Source organism: Gordionus sp. m RMFG-2023, chromosome 1, assembly GCF_954871325.1.
Source record: "Gordionus sp. m RMFG-2023 chromosome 1, tfGorSpeb1-WG-v2, whole genome shotgun sequence".
Lineage (NCBI taxonomy): Eukaryota > Metazoa > Nematomorpha > Gordioida > Chordodea > Parachordodidae > Gordionus > Gordionus sp. m RMFG-2023.
The window spans coordinates 42,088,448-42,106,839 of NC_088775.1; the positions used below are offsets into that span (position 1 = coordinate 42,088,448).

The 18,392-nt window shown below is 26.6% G+C and overlaps 1 protein-coding gene across 2 annotated transcripts in view; it reads left to right on the plus strand.

Moving 5' to 3' along the window:
- The window catches only part of LOC135932062 (uncharacterized), a 38,897-nt gene extending 20,505 nt beyond the window's left edge, over positions 1-18,392 (plus strand). Inside the window, exons 1-5 of one of the 2 annotated variants that reach the window (XM_065469405.1) lie at positions 5,209-5,277; positions 5,847-6,307; positions 6,569-6,647; positions 16,809-17,050; positions 18,096-18,392. In XM_065469405.1, the coding sequence (XP_065325477.1) occupies positions 5,217-5,277; positions 5,847-6,307; positions 6,569-6,647; positions 16,809-17,050; positions 18,096-18,206 (954 nt within the window). In that variant the 5' untranslated portion in view covers positions 5,209-5,216 and the 3' untranslated portion in view covers positions 18,207-18,392. Of the gene's footprint in view, positions 1-5,208; positions 5,278-5,846; positions 6,308-6,568; positions 6,648-16,808; positions 17,051-18,095 lie in introns of those variants that run through there. The other variant, XM_065469406.1, reaches the window with a different exon arrangement.

An 18,392-nucleotide genomic window follows, 5' to 3' on the forward strand; every position in this document is an offset into this window, starting at 1 on the left:
CTATAACCTCAAGAAACACCTAGGGTAAATTGTCATTTTTACATTCTAATAATATTTATTTTATAAGACTGTTCATGAGTTTTAAGGAAATGGAGAAACATCTAAATAATTTTGGTATAGGCGACTCTACATCCAAAAAACTAATTCAATTCAAACCAAATTAATTAATAATTCAAATGACTATATTTCTCCGAAATTGGCTGATAAAGTTATTGTTGATTTTATAATTTATACAGTTCAGCCAATGTTTTTGGTTGATAATCCATCATTTACCATGATGATTAAAACTCTATCCTCTGATACAACAATTTTATGCCGCCAGACACTAATGAATAAAATAGCAGATAACTTTAAAATGATGAAAGATGCTCTAATAGTAGAGTCATAAGAGGTATCATATATATGTACCATTGGACACATAACAGAAGGTAAAAATTTATTTATATTTATAAATTGTTCTGATTAAATATTTTTGAGCTTATTTGGGAATTACAGGTTTAAAACCAAGATCTATGGCATTAGCCCTCAAAATGATAATAGGATGCCAGACATACGATGTACTTGCAAATAAAATTATCGATCTATTTTATATTAAAAATATGTATATAAGATTAAATACGCCCTTACCCTCAAGTGCTAGTGTCGAGAGATTATTTTGGAAGGCAAAACTTATACTTTCTTATCGTCACTCTAGACTTGGGGATAATAATATTGAAATGATTTTATTATTAAAATGCAACAAATTACCATAAATAATTTATTTTTATTAATAAATTTTTTTATAATCAAAACTAACTATATTTTAATATTTATAAATGTTGATTTTTATATATTTACTATACAATAAAGCAAAAAATAAAAAATTTATTTGTAAATTTTATTTATAAAAAGTAGTAGCTAATAGCGAGCTACTTTTTGTGACAAATAGCGATAGCGGTAATATGCTACTTTTAAAAGTAGCGTTTAACAACTCTGCTCTTTACAAAATATCTGAAATTTAGGGAAAAAAATTTAGTCTAACATTTTAAAAATTAATTACAAATTTTTAACCGCAATTTTAAAAAAATATATAAACTAAAAATTAATTTTATTTAACATACGTTTAGAGCTATAAAATGAGCCATAATAGATATACATACATAGTGCATCTAATATAAAAGTTATCCCAATTTTAAAAAATCATTTTTTTCTAAAAATGACCAAACTGAGCCACTTTGAAGCCCTGGTTCTAATAGAGTTAAGAGTTAATATTTTGGATTCGTCAATTACAATATTTTATTACTTAAATACCAAATTTTAACAAAATCTGAGATGATCGGGTTGTAAAGTGATTGATTTGACATGGAATGACCCCTATTAAAATATTAAAGACATTTTCTAAAATTATATTTGAAGATTATAGATATTTCTAAATTATATTGTACTATACCAATACGTCGAATCTAACTAATCGATATCTGTATAAGAAGGTCAGTCAATATGAATTTTATTCTTTTGACTAATAAAAATTTAGGGGCTTTATCATTTTTAATTTAAACAAGTTCTATTTCCCTATTGGGTGTCCTGATGAATTCGCAAAATTTATAATGCTTAGGGGAATATTTGCTCGTTTTATTCATTAATACACATTAAAAATCTTGATTATATGCGGCAATTGTTATGTATCTTTAAAATCAAGAAATTTGATTCTCCTTATTTCTGAGGTTAGTTTTTTAATATTATATTATGATAAATAATATGTTGTTATCAATTAATCTAGAGATTTTTTTCCCTGAGGGTTAATCAATTGCTTGAAATAAAATAATATCGATATTGATTTGATAAAATTTATCTAAATCGCGTAACCAATGGAGGGGGAAATCCCCCCTCCCCCATCGCAAATTTGACTGTTTTCATAAATATCATTTTAAGCTAATTTAAATTTCAACCCCCCCCCCCCCTCCCCCAATCAAAATTTTACAAATATTTAAATATCAATTTTCCAACATAAAACTTATTTTTTATAAATAAATTTTAATAAAATTTTCTTTCCTTGTGAGTACATTAACATTATTCAAAAATATTAATAAAATGGGAAATTTTTTAGTCAAAGAGATTGAAATCAAACGGTAATTTATTTTATTATTATAAATAATTATTTTATTATTATATATAATTATTTTATTATTATATATAATAATTTTATTAAATTCAAAATTATTAGTGAGTTATAATTAATAAGTATTTTTAATAATATTTTAATTATTTATAAATATCTATAATTTTTAAATATTTTTCATTTTTACATTTTGTAGAACAAAAGAAATAGAAATACAAAAGTTAAATAAGGCTGAGCATGAAAAAAAGTAATGTGTCGTCAGAATCCTCAGAAGCGATATCATTATTTAATTCAATTAATCAATCAGAGTTTATCATTGCTGCTAGTTGCATCAATAAATTATTTTCCTATATCTCACTATTGATTTGGCGGAAAATATATATGAACAGGTAGATACAATAAGAATGAATGTAGATGAATATTTTTATAATATTTATCTAGACGTTGAATTGAAGGTTAAATTTTATGATATAACACTAATTAAACTTCATCTAGCACCTAGGCAATTATTGAGATGTAAAATAAATATTGGCTCAACTGAAGAATATTATAGAATATCCATTATCATCCCATTCTTAGATACCTCTTTATCGCAAATAAAAGTACGGTTTTTAGATAAAAAACAAGTCTTTAACAATCTTCAAGTTTTATTACCCAAAGATCCTTCTTCGTTTTCTAATGCCACTATTGGTAAAATAAATATTTAGCAAAATTTTATTCCTATGATATTGATACTGAAATAAATTTAATCAGTAAATTCGAATTGTGGTATAAATATTTACTACGTTTAGCTATTTTACCTGAGCATGCTATTGATGCGCTCAATCGTAAAGAAACCTTGGCTCAATTTCCTAATATTTTGAAATCGTTTTATATTCTTGCATGTTTGCCTATTACAATATGTACGAATGAAAGGACTTTTTCCAACTTGAAAAGTTAAAAACATATTTACGAAGTACTACTTCCGAATCTCGGCTAAATGGGTTAGCTCTGTTAAATATCCACAGAGATTTGGTTCCAACGACAAGCGAAATTCTTGATGAATTGGCAACATTCCGACGAAAATTAAAAATCACATTATAATTATAGTGATTAATAAAAAATTTTGTATAATATTATATTTGATAAGAAGTTAAAAAAAACTTGTTTTTTAAATTATTTTAGTCAATATTTTATACACACTACTATTAATATTTTCAATAAAAAAATTATATATTGTATGAGAATTTAAGCTGAGGCTAGTTTTAAAGCAAATTTTATCAAAAAAATGACATTAAAATTTATTTGAACTTTACATTTATAAAAACTTTACTAAATATAATATACCTAACTTAAAATAATAAAAAATAGGCTTGTAATATCCATAAGCACGAATTAGTAAAGAATAGTTAAAAATAGAAATATAATTATTATTGAATTATGAATAATTTAATAGAATAACTAAAAGAAGACTCGGCCGAAGGCCTGGGAAAAGCTGACCGAAGGCCATGTAATGGGGGTTTGGGGGCGAAGTCCCCAAAAAATTCCCCCCCCCCTCCCATAAGAAAATCCTGGATACGCCACTGATTATATGTTTTTTTTAACCCATCTTGTCCTTAAAATATTTCAAAATTATTGTAATACTTCCACATCTTATCTTCAAAACATAAAAAATGTTTATTTAACAGCCTATGAGATTGAAGTGCAAAGGAACGTGGCTAATTTTATAACTCACCAATCTCTTCATTTAATAAGATTATGTTTTAAGTTGATGTAATAAAGTTTTAAAAAAATTGAATCGTACTTAGCTCACTTTACATCATCTTCATCATCCGCTTCAGTAGAAATAATATTTGTTATTTGAAGTGCATTCCAAATTTAGGAATCGTTTAGGAAAACTAGTTTTCTTTTTAATACTTAAATTTAAATATCTATGTCAAGGACACAGATAATGCTTGTGATTGTTAATATTTTGTTGAATATTATTTTTTGTGCAGACTGTTTGTTTTTTTATTATAAAGAAAAACATGCCTAGTTTAATATTAGTTGAGGTTTTAAATTTTGAATATTAAATGATTTCTTACTATATTTAGATTAAAATTAACAATTATTTTTAATACATTGCGTCAAAAATTGAAATAAAGAAATGAAAATAACAAATGATTTAATTTTTATCTAATTGATGATTAGATTACTAGTGCTGCAATTTTGTATTTTTGATTAAATAAATTAAATTTAGGACTAATCTAAGTTTTTGACTTTCACATTAATTTAAATCACTGATTTATAAAAAAAATCGAGGTATTATTTATAATTAAATTGATTTTTATCAACAAAATATTGAATCAATACTTATTAAACTAGGCAGAAATATTTATAAAGATTTTTTATATCTCCTTGAATTTATATTATACAAAAATTAATATTCTAGAATTAACACTATGAAATTATTTATTTGATTTAATTCAACTTGAGTTAATCATGGCAACTCTAGCTTCATCTGAACAATTATTCTTACTTAGCAATGTCTGAACATTGATAAATAATTCTAAGTATTCATAATCTTTTTTGTGTTTAGTATTTATTCTGAGCTTATTTTTTCTTTAACCTTGAGCGATTAAATAGGAGCCAATAATATATATTATTTTATTAAATGTATCATTAATATCAAGAAAAAGAATGTAAATCTTTTTAACAAAAGGGCTAAACTAAAAATGATGAATGTGCCAATTTTTGAGTACCTTAATGTATTAGTTTCGAATTGAGATGATAAAATCAAATTAATTTAAAGCAAAAAAATTTTTTTAAATCAATTATATTTTTTGCTTACATTTCAATAATCATTAGCTTTCAAGTAGAAACTTTTAATACCCTTATTTTACTATTTTTGCATATATTTTTTAATTAATTGCTAAATTTTATTATAGATGATGTAAATTATTATTTTGGTATGATAGACTCTTATGAAATCAATGTTAAAATTAAAGGAAATATCAAAAATCTGTTTTTTCCGCGTTTAATAAATATTTAGTTAATTCAGATAAAGTTTAATTCTTAATCTAAGTACATTGTCATTTACCACGAATTTGAACTCTTTTTAATGTAAAAATTTTTAATAGTATGCACGATCCTTTATGATATGCAATATAGAAATATGCAAAGCCCAGCCAGTTGCCTAGTCCTGCCCAATAATGTTTTAGGTATAAATTTATTAGCCCGTTAAAATTTAACGAAAAGTTCTTTCCGACCGGTTAGATTTTTTTTCGAAATTTTTCTGCCTTCACATTTTTAATAATATCTATATATAATATTTTTCCAATATCAATTAAGGCTCTTATATCTCTTGGTTATCTATTTCTACAATCGACTGTCTTGTAATTGTGTTTGATATCTGTATTTATAATTAGATCAATATTTTCGTTAAACAGCTTTTAAAATACAAAGAAATAAGCATATTGTAATTTATTTCCAAATAGTAATAATCACATTCAAAATATTAGCTTGAAAATCAAAAAAATATTTTAATGCCCTGGCTGACCTATTAATATTTTACGAAAAATCAGAGATTTACCTCTAATTTTTTATGCACAAATTGCCCGGTCAGAAAATATTTTGTGTACGAATTGCCCGGCGCGTTATAATTTTTTTAAAAATTCCCCAGCCCGCGAGTTGGGTTTTGCAGAGTACAATAATAATCTCATGATTTCTTAATAAATTAAACCATTTATTATAATAAAATAAAAATATCCTCAATGCCACAAATCTATAGACAAGCGGCCTAATAAAAAATCAAGGAAGCGTAAACGGTGCCACCCTTTGCTTTGGACCAAATTTTACCCAGAAAATGGGCTTGGCCTTTGTTCCTCTGTACTCACCCCTATTAAACCTGCAACCTCCGACCTTTCTCCCTTATTGGACTCTCCCCCAGATAACGGCAACGAAACTTGTAAAAACGAGTTCGACACAATTTCATCGTCTGAAAGTTTTTTGACCTATCTTCGCGATTATTCATTATTGCCAACCATACAAATACGGAAGCACCCGCCATTCGATTTTGATCATTACACCTTAATCTCTGGATCCTTTTCCCTTTACTCTCCATTCACTCTGACCCTGAACAGCGTAAGGACGAGAAATGTGCAATCAGCTAAAGGGGAAAACTCGCAATCAGCTATAGGGGAAAACGTGAAGCAGACCGATGTAATAAAAAGCTGGGAAAAACCTCATCAAGTAACTTATGATTAAATATTAGTAAACAAATACAAAAATATTTTTTTCGTTTCTCTTAATAAAAAATGGTATGAATAATGAATGTGATTATCTCCTCTCCCCACCTTTTAAACAAATATATTTTTTAAATATATTTTAAAAAATTTCTAACTATCTACCATATTAAATATATATTAATTTTTAAGCCTTTTCTGTTTGAAATGATTTTTCACAAATGTTTTTTTATTTTAATTTGATCCATATTTTTGAAAATCATAAAAGATGCTATATCTCAAACGGTTGAATGATATCGAAAAATTATTTGACCGCGAGTCCGATGCTTCCTCCGATTATTCGCTCGGTAAAAAATATATATATAATTTCTAAACTATATTTGTTAATTTAAGATATATACCTTAATTTTATTAGCTCCTTTGTCTATTATTCATAATGAATTATATAAACTTTGTCGGTTTAGATCAAATAACTTATCGGTCTTATAAACTTGCAAAGTGTAAAACCACTTATATTTGACCAATTTTAAAATCCTTAATTAACCAAAAAGCTCCTTGCACCATGTATGCAGTTTTACTATAATTTATTTATAAAAACTTCCTTGTATAATTATATAAATGATATTTTGTAACTTTGATAACCAAATTTATTAAAGAATAATTGGGATAAAAAATTCCATTGGAAACAGTTAGAAAAACGCAGCTCTTAATTTTGCCAAAAGGTTTTAGTAAACCCTGATGTTCAGTTTTTATTATAATTGTATATAATTTTTAGTACCTTTATAAGAAATACTTTATTGGGCATTCCTAACCCTTGCAAAGTAAGCTGTCCCTTAGATCAATTTATAATAAAGTCTCATTTTTTTTCTTTAAAAATGTGAAATAAATGATAATGGAATGAAAAATAAAATAAAACGGAGAAAGATCTCACCGAATGAACTAAAAGCAATTGGTTAATGATTTATAAGATGGAAAACTTAAGTCATCTCTGTCAATTCTTTAAAAATTTGGTATATAAATATGGGAAATTTGTTATAGCCAACAAGTTACATTGCATAATGGATATTTATATAAAGATGGAACCAAATAAAGCAAGAAATGCTAAAATTAGATGAAAGGTTTAGATCAAATGGAGTCTCCATTATAAAAACATGTGGCATTTTTTTTACAAATAGCGCTTGTCAGTGACTTCTAGAAAAACAGAATTATCAAAGAACTCTATTTCTTTCTGCCCGAACCAGACAGTGTGATAGAAGTTTACGCTTGGGCTTATGACACGGGGAAACTTAGCAATGAAACTCGGATAAAGCGAAGACGATAGAGGAAAAGGAAAGGTGAAATGGCAGATGACAAAGACGGAGGGCGATAAGGAGGCGTACAGAGTAGCAAAACGAAGTACAAAGAGAATGGTTTCCAAGAAACAGGAATCGAAAATGCTGCAATCCGCTAAGGAGCTAGAAATGGAGGAAGGAAATAAAAATATGATTCGGATTGCAAAACAATGATCAGAGATCAAGTGAAAATTAATGACGTGCAGTTCGACTCCCGGGAGATGAATAACGAGTGCGATTTTTATGGTAGGGCAAATACAGGAAAAGTATTAGGCGAAGAAATAAGACTTTTGACAGGGTCCCACGTAATATTATGGGCTTTGAGAAAATCAGATGTAGAGGAATGGTTGGGTTTGGCAGTAATTGATATGTATGAGGATGCCCAAATGGTTCTTATGTAATAAGGGTCTTGAGACCATTATTATTTATCATAGTAATGGAAGTTGTGACGATAGGGTACTTGGAATGCTCCTTTGGGAACTTTTGTGTGTGATGATCTTGTACTATTGGCAACAAATAGAACAGAGTTAAAGGATTATATAATTATATGGAAGAAGGCTATGGACGCAAAGGGTTTAAAAGCGTAGAAGAAGGTGCTAAAGTAATGATTGGAGGCGAGAAATAAGGAAAAAACAGATACTCATGGGTTGTGTATTGGAAAAGTATTTGGACTGTGTTACATGCTGATCGCAGATGAAGGTGTTGATTCTGCTATTGCTGCCAACATATAAGCGTGAAAGAACTTCTGAGAGATGCTGTCTATTCTAACAAAATACATACGTATGTGAAGTTGAAGGGAAAAATTTATGTAAGCCACCTAGTCTAAGCTGGCGGCGAAACGTGGGTATTGTAAGCAACACACGAAGCTAAATGGGAAAGAACGGAGATGAGGATGGTTAGATAAACAAGTAGGGAATTGCAGGAAGGAATTGGAATATAAACTTTTGGAGTGGTGTGAGAGACTGAGGTTGTTTAAGAACGTTAAACGAAAAATGATTAGGGGAAGAGATGAACCTTAATAAAAGTAATGGAATCAAGGCCTCTAGTAAGACCGAGGACGGCTTGCATGAAAGTGATAACAAATGACATGAGAATATTGGGTCTTACAAATAGATATGCTCAAAATCGTAAAAAATGTGGAAGAGGGATTAGAGGTGAAACTAGCTTACCCTGATAACGAAAACCGTCACTAAACGATGAATAAGATTTTCATATCTATTCTTTCTACGAAACCTTATCTATTTTTTAAGTGAAAACATTAATTTTTTAAATATTCAAGTCGAATATTGATTTTATTATATATTACTTCTCGGGAAACTATAATTGAAGGAAATTAGGGAAACAACGGGAAATTTTAAAAAAAATTATTTTACAGGTTAATATTGAATTTTTATTTTATTAAAAATATAGACTATTAATATATTATTTAAGCAAGTACGAGATAATTTCAATTATTTAATTTTTTTATCTTCGTTGAAAACGATTTCAGATCTCTAAAATCGAGCAATTTGTCATTTGTCTCGCAACATCTAAATCTAGGTATCAAGAAAATCGGTTTATAAAATCTAATCCTTTATTAACAACTTCATTGTCTTTAAAATCAATCCGCAATATCATGGGTGAAGTGTATGAGTAGGGTAATATATGTCCCGGCAACAAAAAATTTGTTCGATCTCTATAATTTCGTTTTATAAGCCTGATATGAATAAATGCTTAAGGAACGTCAGATAAGTTTGATTTCGCTTCGACTTCTATTTGTGTAAAAATATCTTTATAAAATTATATAGATGGACATGATCATTTTAAAAAACTTCATTATCAAGAAGATTAAGTCTCTTATCTCTGGGGCTGTGCCGATATAATATCGAATCGGATCGGCACCGATATTTGGCGTTTTCCAAAAATATCAGATCGGGTCGATACCTGTAAAAAACCTATCCGATCATATCCTTTTACTTTTCTTTTTTTTGTTATTTTATGTATTTATTTTACATTAATAATATTTTCTAAATAATTGTATTTTTAAACAATGAATACTCAACACCCCTTAAATTTTATTTATTTTTATAAAAATAGAAAGGAACACCCAAAGTTTTATTTATTTTAAATCTTTTTAAATAATAACGCCAATTTTTTTATTTATTTAAATAAAAGAATTTTTTTAAATGTGGTATCTGAATTATGGAAATATTTCACAAAAAGATAATTTTGCAAAATGCGGTATCTGCGGAATTCTATACTGGGATGAATAATGAAAAATTCATTATATACTACCAATATCCGTAACTTTTTTTAATTATTGTGGAAATACAAAAATTAAATTAGATGCATAATTCGATTTTTTGCATAAAAAATTTGATTTCTTAATTACATTTGTTTCAAAGGGGGGTGGTGAAAAATCAATATAAATATCGGATCGGTTTTGAACCAATATCGGAAAATGTCGGATCGGATCGGTTAGAAATGGATCGGCACAGCCCTACGTCTCTCTATAAAAAAGGGTATTGCCGCAAAGTATTTTTTTTTATAACACACGATTAAATATCAAAACTATACTGTCCATGGAGTTGCGTGGGCTAGGGATCGAGGAAACAATCCATTTTTATCTTTTAATAATTGTTTTTCCTTTAATGTGTAAAAGAATGTTTAATTTTACTTATTTTATAATAATTTGGGCTTTTTCTACTAAAATTTAAATTGGTAATATTTTATTTGTTAGATCCTTTAATAGCAAATTAAGTTCATGAGATGCAGGCAAAATGTAATCAATATGATTTATATTTTAATTTCTATATATCTAAGAAATTAATTATTATGTAAAAAAAAATTTATTATAATGTAAAATTTTTGTTTTTCCTATTTCTATAATTACTTTAATAAATTCACTAGATAATTCTCCTTTATGCATATTGGTCCCTGTTTTAATTAATTTATAAAATGGGACATGGGTTTGCTATAATAAAATTAATAATACATTCCACTCTTATATTTGTCCACCCATCATTAAGGGTCAATTTTTTTTTATCTTGGTTACTATATTTTTAATCCTTTCATATTTTCTGTTTAACAAATTTTTACTCAGCAAATATCTCGAGAGCATTTTAAATGCTGTTTTTAAAGATTATTAAATAATTTCTTCCAAATACACGTCACATAAATGAACATTTTAACATGAGAATCGTATTGCGAAATTATTACTATATTTTATTAAATTCATAAATTTATATTATTATTAGTTGAATTGAAATTAGAAGATGAAGTTGGTCTATCCTATCCTATATCTATCTAACCTTATCCTATCAATTATTATTAAAAATTTTAAATATATTCCAGTCAATAAAAAAAATTCCTTCCTATGAACATTATTAGAGTTGAGCTATTATTATATTATCGAAAATGAACGTATATACAAAAACAAAACATAATTATGATTTATGAACAAAGAGGAAAAAATATTTTTCTCAAATATGATAAAATTATGAATATTTAATTAAAAACATAAAATAAAAATTGGGAAAATTTCCCTATGTTATATCTCTTATACGATTAATTAACCTGATTGTAACGGATAATGCATTAATTCGATTCCTATTGTCTTCGGCCTATGTTTATTATAGAGTAAGGGCGCGCATTAAATGCTTGTATTATTTAAGGTGTCTGAACACTCACAATTTTTTATAGGTGTAGGGAAATAATTAATTAATAAAAATAAAATAAGGTATATAGAAATAATATCTTCGATTTAAAAATTTTTCCAAATTAATTAGCTCTTTGCACTTTCCTATATTTTGCATATTATTTCACTTTCTATTTTTAGAATAGAGTAGATTTGGTATAGTTAATTGATGGCAACTCGTTCCTTTATATAATTATGACTTGTAAATTTGATTTAATTATTTCTCTTTCTTTTTTTCTGATTTCTTATTTATTTAATTTTTTTGTTATTTTTTTACAACTTCTTTGTTTCTTTCTTCTCTGCTTTTTTTTTATTGTTGATTCTTTTTAAGCTGAAAACTGTATTAGGACATTCTTTATTTTTTTCTGATATTTTTTTAGTTTTTGAGTATCTTTGGTTTAAAAAAAATTGTTTTTAGTCCATGTCCGACTAGGATTGTAAAAATCATGATTTCTCATAAAAATCGAAAAAAGTTATTTATTTGATTAAATCATATTTTTATTTATTTGAAAAGATAATTTAAGCAATATGCTTAGAAGAAAATACTTTCAGGGGAAATAAAGATTTGTTTTCTTGTGGAAATAAGGTCAAAGGGTAATTCCATACTATAAAAAGAACTTGCGAAAAGTTATGACGTGGGTGACACAATTTCCAAACTTTGAGGCGGAACACTAAATTTGTGATAAATGCCGTAAACGTTATCACAAAAAATATTGAAAATATAAATTTGACAGCAAATATTTAAATAACATCACCATAGCATCCACATTAACAGATACCATTAATAGAATTTTAAACAAAATTGTGTGTAGGACTAACGGAACACATAGTGTATGCCCTTTTTTTGAGCGTTCACTCGTTCCTCCTTTTCAATGATGGATATGCATATTTTTTCCCTGGTAATAGCCTTAACTTCTGCAATAGAAATTTTTAACAAGGTCAACTATTTTTTGATTGAGATATTTTGCAGGCTCTTGATTTGGAGTTGAAAAAATCCCATTTTCTTCTAAAATGATTTTGGAATTATATGCCATATGATAGGTAGCGTTGAATTCCGTTTTTTATTTTATTTGCGCTCCAATTAGGAGGCAAAATAGTCAGCAATTGATATTTTTTATTTTTAGATAAATTAGGGTATAATTTCATATCATTGATTATATCATTATTGTCGTTTTCTTTTTGATAATTTTTTTCAGTTAGTTTTTTTTTCTTAATAGGAGATATTCCAATTTAGTTTAAAGTCCATAAACGTTTACGGCATTTATCATAAATATAATGTTCCGCCTTAATATTTGGAAATAGCGTCATCTACGTCATGACTTTTCGCAGGTTCTTTTTATAATTAAAGTGTTTAGATTTTTTAAAAGGATTTGTGCATTTATATTTATAAAAGAAATTAATATCGAAATAATTGTAAAATAAAAATTAAATAATATCAGGGCAGGTGCATGAAAACTGGCTTTTAACTTTCAATAATTAATTATTATATTTTATTTTAGGAGATGAATCTTAACTAACTTTTTAGGAAATAAGAAATAAGTTATCAATCCTCTTTTGGCGTAATCTCCCAATTTTTTTTACTTTTGCCCAAGACACCGTCTATTGATTTACGCTTTCTCATAATTTTTTTTATAAAACCGATTTTATTATAAATGTTTGAAAATATAAAATAATTAAAAATAGTTTAACCAGAAACTTACTCTATCATTTTTTATTTTAATTCAATCGTACAATTAAAGAGGCAATGTTTTTATTTATTTACCCATATTTTGAGAAAGGAAAAAACAAAGATTCTAAAAAATATAATTATTTTTTTCGATCTCCAAAATTTTCCCATTTAAAATATAATAATTACCAGATTCAAAAACTGCTTCAAATCGCATATTTTTAATGAAAATTTTACCGTAATCGGTATCTATATCAGCTTTAAAACGGAATTAATGATCAAATAAAGATTTAAACGAATATGTAGCAAAAAATAAAATTATTAATGACATAAAATCTGAAAAATATGAATAAAAATATATACTGATTTTTTTTAATAATATGTCGTAATTTATAAAGGGATCATAACTATCCGGGATCTTCACTGGATTTAAAGGGATCCCTTTAAAATTGCAATTTTTTAAAGGATAAAGAACTATACGGCATTATCACGTTTGAACCATGATATAGAAGAATCTTATTTTAAAAAGCGTTTTCCGCGCGTTTCGTTTCGTTTTTTAATTTTATTGTTATTCATTAATTTTTAATCTTGTTTTTTTTGGCCTTATGAAATAAGATATGTCTAATATAGGGTATCAATCGATACCTAATCAAAAGATCTATTCAACTAGAGGTCAATCTCTCCCCCATAATGGGCTGGTCTAGGTCTTGGGGGGTGAGAAATATTTTTATCAACACAAAATATCGATTGGGTATCAAATGAAAGCTAATTTTAATATGGTTTGACTGAAAGTCTTCATTCTTGGTCTGGATGGGCATGACTTGGTATGAGGGTGGGGGGGGGGGGGGGGGGGGTGTAAAAAATAAATTTTTTTGATATGGGTATCAAATAAAGGCTAATAAAAATATTTTTTATTGTAATAATAATAACACTCGTAGAGGGCGGGTCTAGGTCTTGGGGGGTCAGGAATATTTTTATCACCACAAAATATCGATATGGGTATCAAATAAAATCTAATTTAAATATCTTTATATTGAAATTATTCATTTTTTGTCTTGATGGGTATGACTGTCAGGCCCTCAACATACAGGGTTTCCCATTCAAAAAAGGAAAAGGTCCAATCAAAATAGGAAAAGTTTCAATCTTAAAAGGAAAATTCCCATTCAAAAAGGAAAATCGTAATTTAAAATAAGATTCTTCTATATCATGGTTCAAACGTGATAATGCCGTATAGTTCTTTATCCTTCAAAAAATTGTAATTTTAAAGGGTTCCCTTTAAATCCCGTGAAGATCCCGGATAGTTATGAGCCCTCTATAAATTAAGACATATGTATGATGAAAAAAAACATAAAGAATTGTTAAAAAATGGACCTAAATTTATAAGTTATTTTTAAAAATACAAAAGAATTATCAAAAATGAGAAGAAAAAATATAGTAAGAAAAATAAATTGAGAAAATATGCAAATAAAGTAAAGAAATAGCAAAAAAGTTGGAAATAAAATAAGAAGGAATGACAAATAAATAAAAATTTAAGAAAAAATTACGATTTTCCTTCTTTGAATGGGAATTTTCTTTTTTTGATTGACACTTTTCCTTTTCTTTTGGGAATTTTCCTTTTTTGTTTGACACTTTTCCTTTTTTGATTGAACCTTTCCTTTTTTGTTTGATCAGACTTTTTCCTTTCTTTTTGGGAATTTTCCTTTTTTGATTGACACTTTTCCTTTTTTGTTTGGACCTTTTCCTTTTTTGATTGAACCTTTTCCTTTTTTGTTTGGACCTTTTCCTTTTTTGATTGGGACTTTTCCTTTTTTGAATGGGAAACCCTGTAAGTTAAATTCAATTTTAAACGAACATTTTATTTTTCGTTTTGAGTAACTTAATAATTGATTTTTTTTTTAATGGATATATAAAAAACATTTTTGTTAAACTTCTGTCAGAGATTATGTATTGTGTATTATGAATGATTAATCATGTATTATGATTAATCATGTATTATGATTAATCATGTATTATGATTAATCATGTATTATGATTAATCATGTATTATACTTATGTCGTTTACTTTGGATTACTCCTTATGCGCCTATGAATTGATTACTTCTTGTGCCCTATTAATCGCTAATGAATATAATTCAGAAAACTATTTTCACTACCTTTTTCCTTCTTGAAGAAGATTTTAGTGGACAAGTCCTCCTGATCATGATCATATTTTAGACTACAACTGGACATATTATTAAATGAACTTAATTCACATATTATTTTTAATGTAAAAAAAGTAATATAAAATTATATCAAAATGTATCTAAAAATAAATACAAATACTCCTAAATGGTATTTAGATACAGATATTTTATAAAAGTGTATACAGATACCACATTTTTATATCTAGGTAAAGTATCTAGATAATTTAACAACTTTGACTTGCAGTAATATAAACATTATTAATAATATATTGTTGCTGCAATAGCATCACAATTATTTAATTATTGAAAATATTATTAATATAAAGTTTTACTGCTCATGTATTAAATTGTTGGAGGATGTTCCATTTATGATTTTGGTTCTATTTATAGTTGAGCAGATATTACATTTAGCTTTCGCTATAATATTGATTTTAGATTTTTAAAATTTTTTATTATACAAAATTGTCCATTCAGAGAATGTTGTTGGCGTTTTTACAAAGTCCCGGCAAAAATAACATAATAGCTTAACATAGAAATTTTCTTCATTTACTAATCTTACTCATCTTCAAAAAAACTTATATTTTCGCTTTTGGTAATATTCATTTTAAAAATAAGATTTATTTAAAATGGAAGATGTTAATTTTTTCGCTTCCGGTCACAAATTTAATTTTATAATTAAATTTATAATAAAAAATTAAAAAGCTATTTGTATTCATCTGAAATCGTAATAAATACAAAATATTTATTGTTTTTTAGTAATTAAATAAACATTAAATACTTTTTATTCAAGTATATACTAAATATAAAAATTATTTTTTCGATTTTAAATAGAACTATTCGTGTTACTGCTCAACCTTATCATCTTCCATATACTCTCATCGAGCTCTGCTTTACACTCTAGAAAAAATAAACAGTTTAACAGGCAATTCCGTGAATTCTATCATTTGAAGCAGATGCTTCAGATCGGAATTCTAATGGGATGCCTCTCCCTTCACCTATAATTTTTCTTTCCTTTATATACTTTAACACATTATTTTTTAATTAAGTTACCAGGATTGTGTATTTGACCGATCAAATACGATTCGATCAATTGACCGATATTTGACTGGTCATATATGATTAAATACGGTCAAATTCAAATAAATGTTTTTTAAGACAATATTAACTTTATTTTATATATAATAGTAAAATAAATCTATAATATTTTTTAAATTCATTGTCATTCAATAACTAATGGAAGTAAAACTAGGAATTGTTAGTAAAATTTCCACTTCTTTTAATGGGCATGGTGCAAAACTTATTCTACTAATTTGAAGCTGGAAATTGTTTCTTATGGAAGTTATTGTTTTCCACATAATTTGCTTTTAAACATGCCGCTTTTACTTCTGAAATTTATTATATTATTTTTTTCTTCTTGCGATTTTTTAGAGTATTTGACCAGGTCAAATATTTCTCCGGTCAATTGACCGACTTGCCAACCCTGATATATACTATGCATTTTTTTAAAAATTTGAATAAATATCTAATCATTTTTTAAATTAAACAGGAGTCATTATACCTGGTTGATAAGAGAGGTATTGTAATTTTTAAATAAATTAAAGGTTAAAAACATTCATTTATAGAAATAGTTAATTATAAAATATTTTTTGAAGAAAAATACCCAAATATATACCAAAGCATCTGCGCCAATTACAATAAAACGTCTTACGCCATTAAGAAAAGCTTGGAAAGCCCTCTCCTAACAATCAATCATTTTTCGTCTCCAAATTATGCAATAAAATTAGACTATCCTGATTTGTTAAAGTACGATGCTGGAAACCATTTACAACCAATAATCAATCATATTGATAACATGGGTATTCAATCAAAATTGAGGTCAAATGACATAAATCATGTAAAATATACTATTAATATGAAATTTCAGGTTTTCCTTGTTTTTATGTTTCTTCCAAATACTATGTTCGATAATACCGTAATAATTCAAAGGGTTGAAACCAGAGGGTTTTGATTTGGGAAAGGAAGTTCCCTAAATCAAAGTAGAAAAATTTGGCAAATCTTTTATAATTTTTGTATCTATAATACTGCCAATTTTTCTTAGCAATCGACTTAAATTTTTTTACCTTTGCACCTTTTCCATAAATTTTTGATAAAAAGCTAAATAAAATTTTTATTAAGATGTCATATAAATATGTATAACTTTAGTCTTTCGAACACCGCTTTAATTGCAAAAACCCCCAAATTTTTTAAATAATTTTTCAATCTGAACATTGAATACAATAGTTAGGCCTTTGAACGCTAGTTTTTGAAGGATATCACCTAAACTAAGAGGCCTATTTAGGGTTAGATGAATAAATATAGCTTGAAAGAATTTGATATTAAACGTGGTTCTCCGCTTGATTTTACCGAAACTATGTATTGGGTTAAATTTGTGCTGTCCTAAGGTTATTGTACTAAGAAATCAAAAACTTGTAAAATTAAATATAAAATAATTTTCGACATCTCTGGAAGATATATGTAGTCTCGAATAGAATGCTGTATGGAGATTAATTCACTTGCTTAGTTATACGATTCGGGAAGAAAAAATTAAAGAATCTGTTAATATATTGCCCAATTTTGGGAATTTTGATCCTATGAATATACGAATGTTTTATTTAGAATTTGACAGTTCAAAATGAAAATTTTCCCATGGGAGGACTACAAATTTCCAAGGAATTTCATAATGAGAATCAAACCATCTTAAAATATTAAATTTACATTTTATATAAATAATTTTTGTTATCTTGTATAGATAATTGGGGGCCCAATATTAAGTAATGCACCTGATGAAAACTTTTTTTAATTAATAAGATATCGATTTATTTTGACATTTCTTGCATATTTATATAAAATGAATATAACAAAAATAAAATTTTTATATAAAATTTTCAACCTTTTTTTAGATACCTCTATCTCATTCAGATGACCAAGATAAAAATAATTTCATCGATAGGCAATATCATGTCAATTTAATAACTGATACTTTTAAGGAGTTTGAAGCTATCCTGGGATGATTCTGATTATTTTAAATTTATGATTGTTTAATCAATTTTTTTTTAATTAAATCATGGTTGAATTTATAAATCCTTTATTTAGCTAAGTGAATTAAAAGATTTAATTATTTACATTGTATTTTTTTAACCTATATTTAAAAATATATAAATATGATAGAAAATAATCATCAAATATATATTTATACT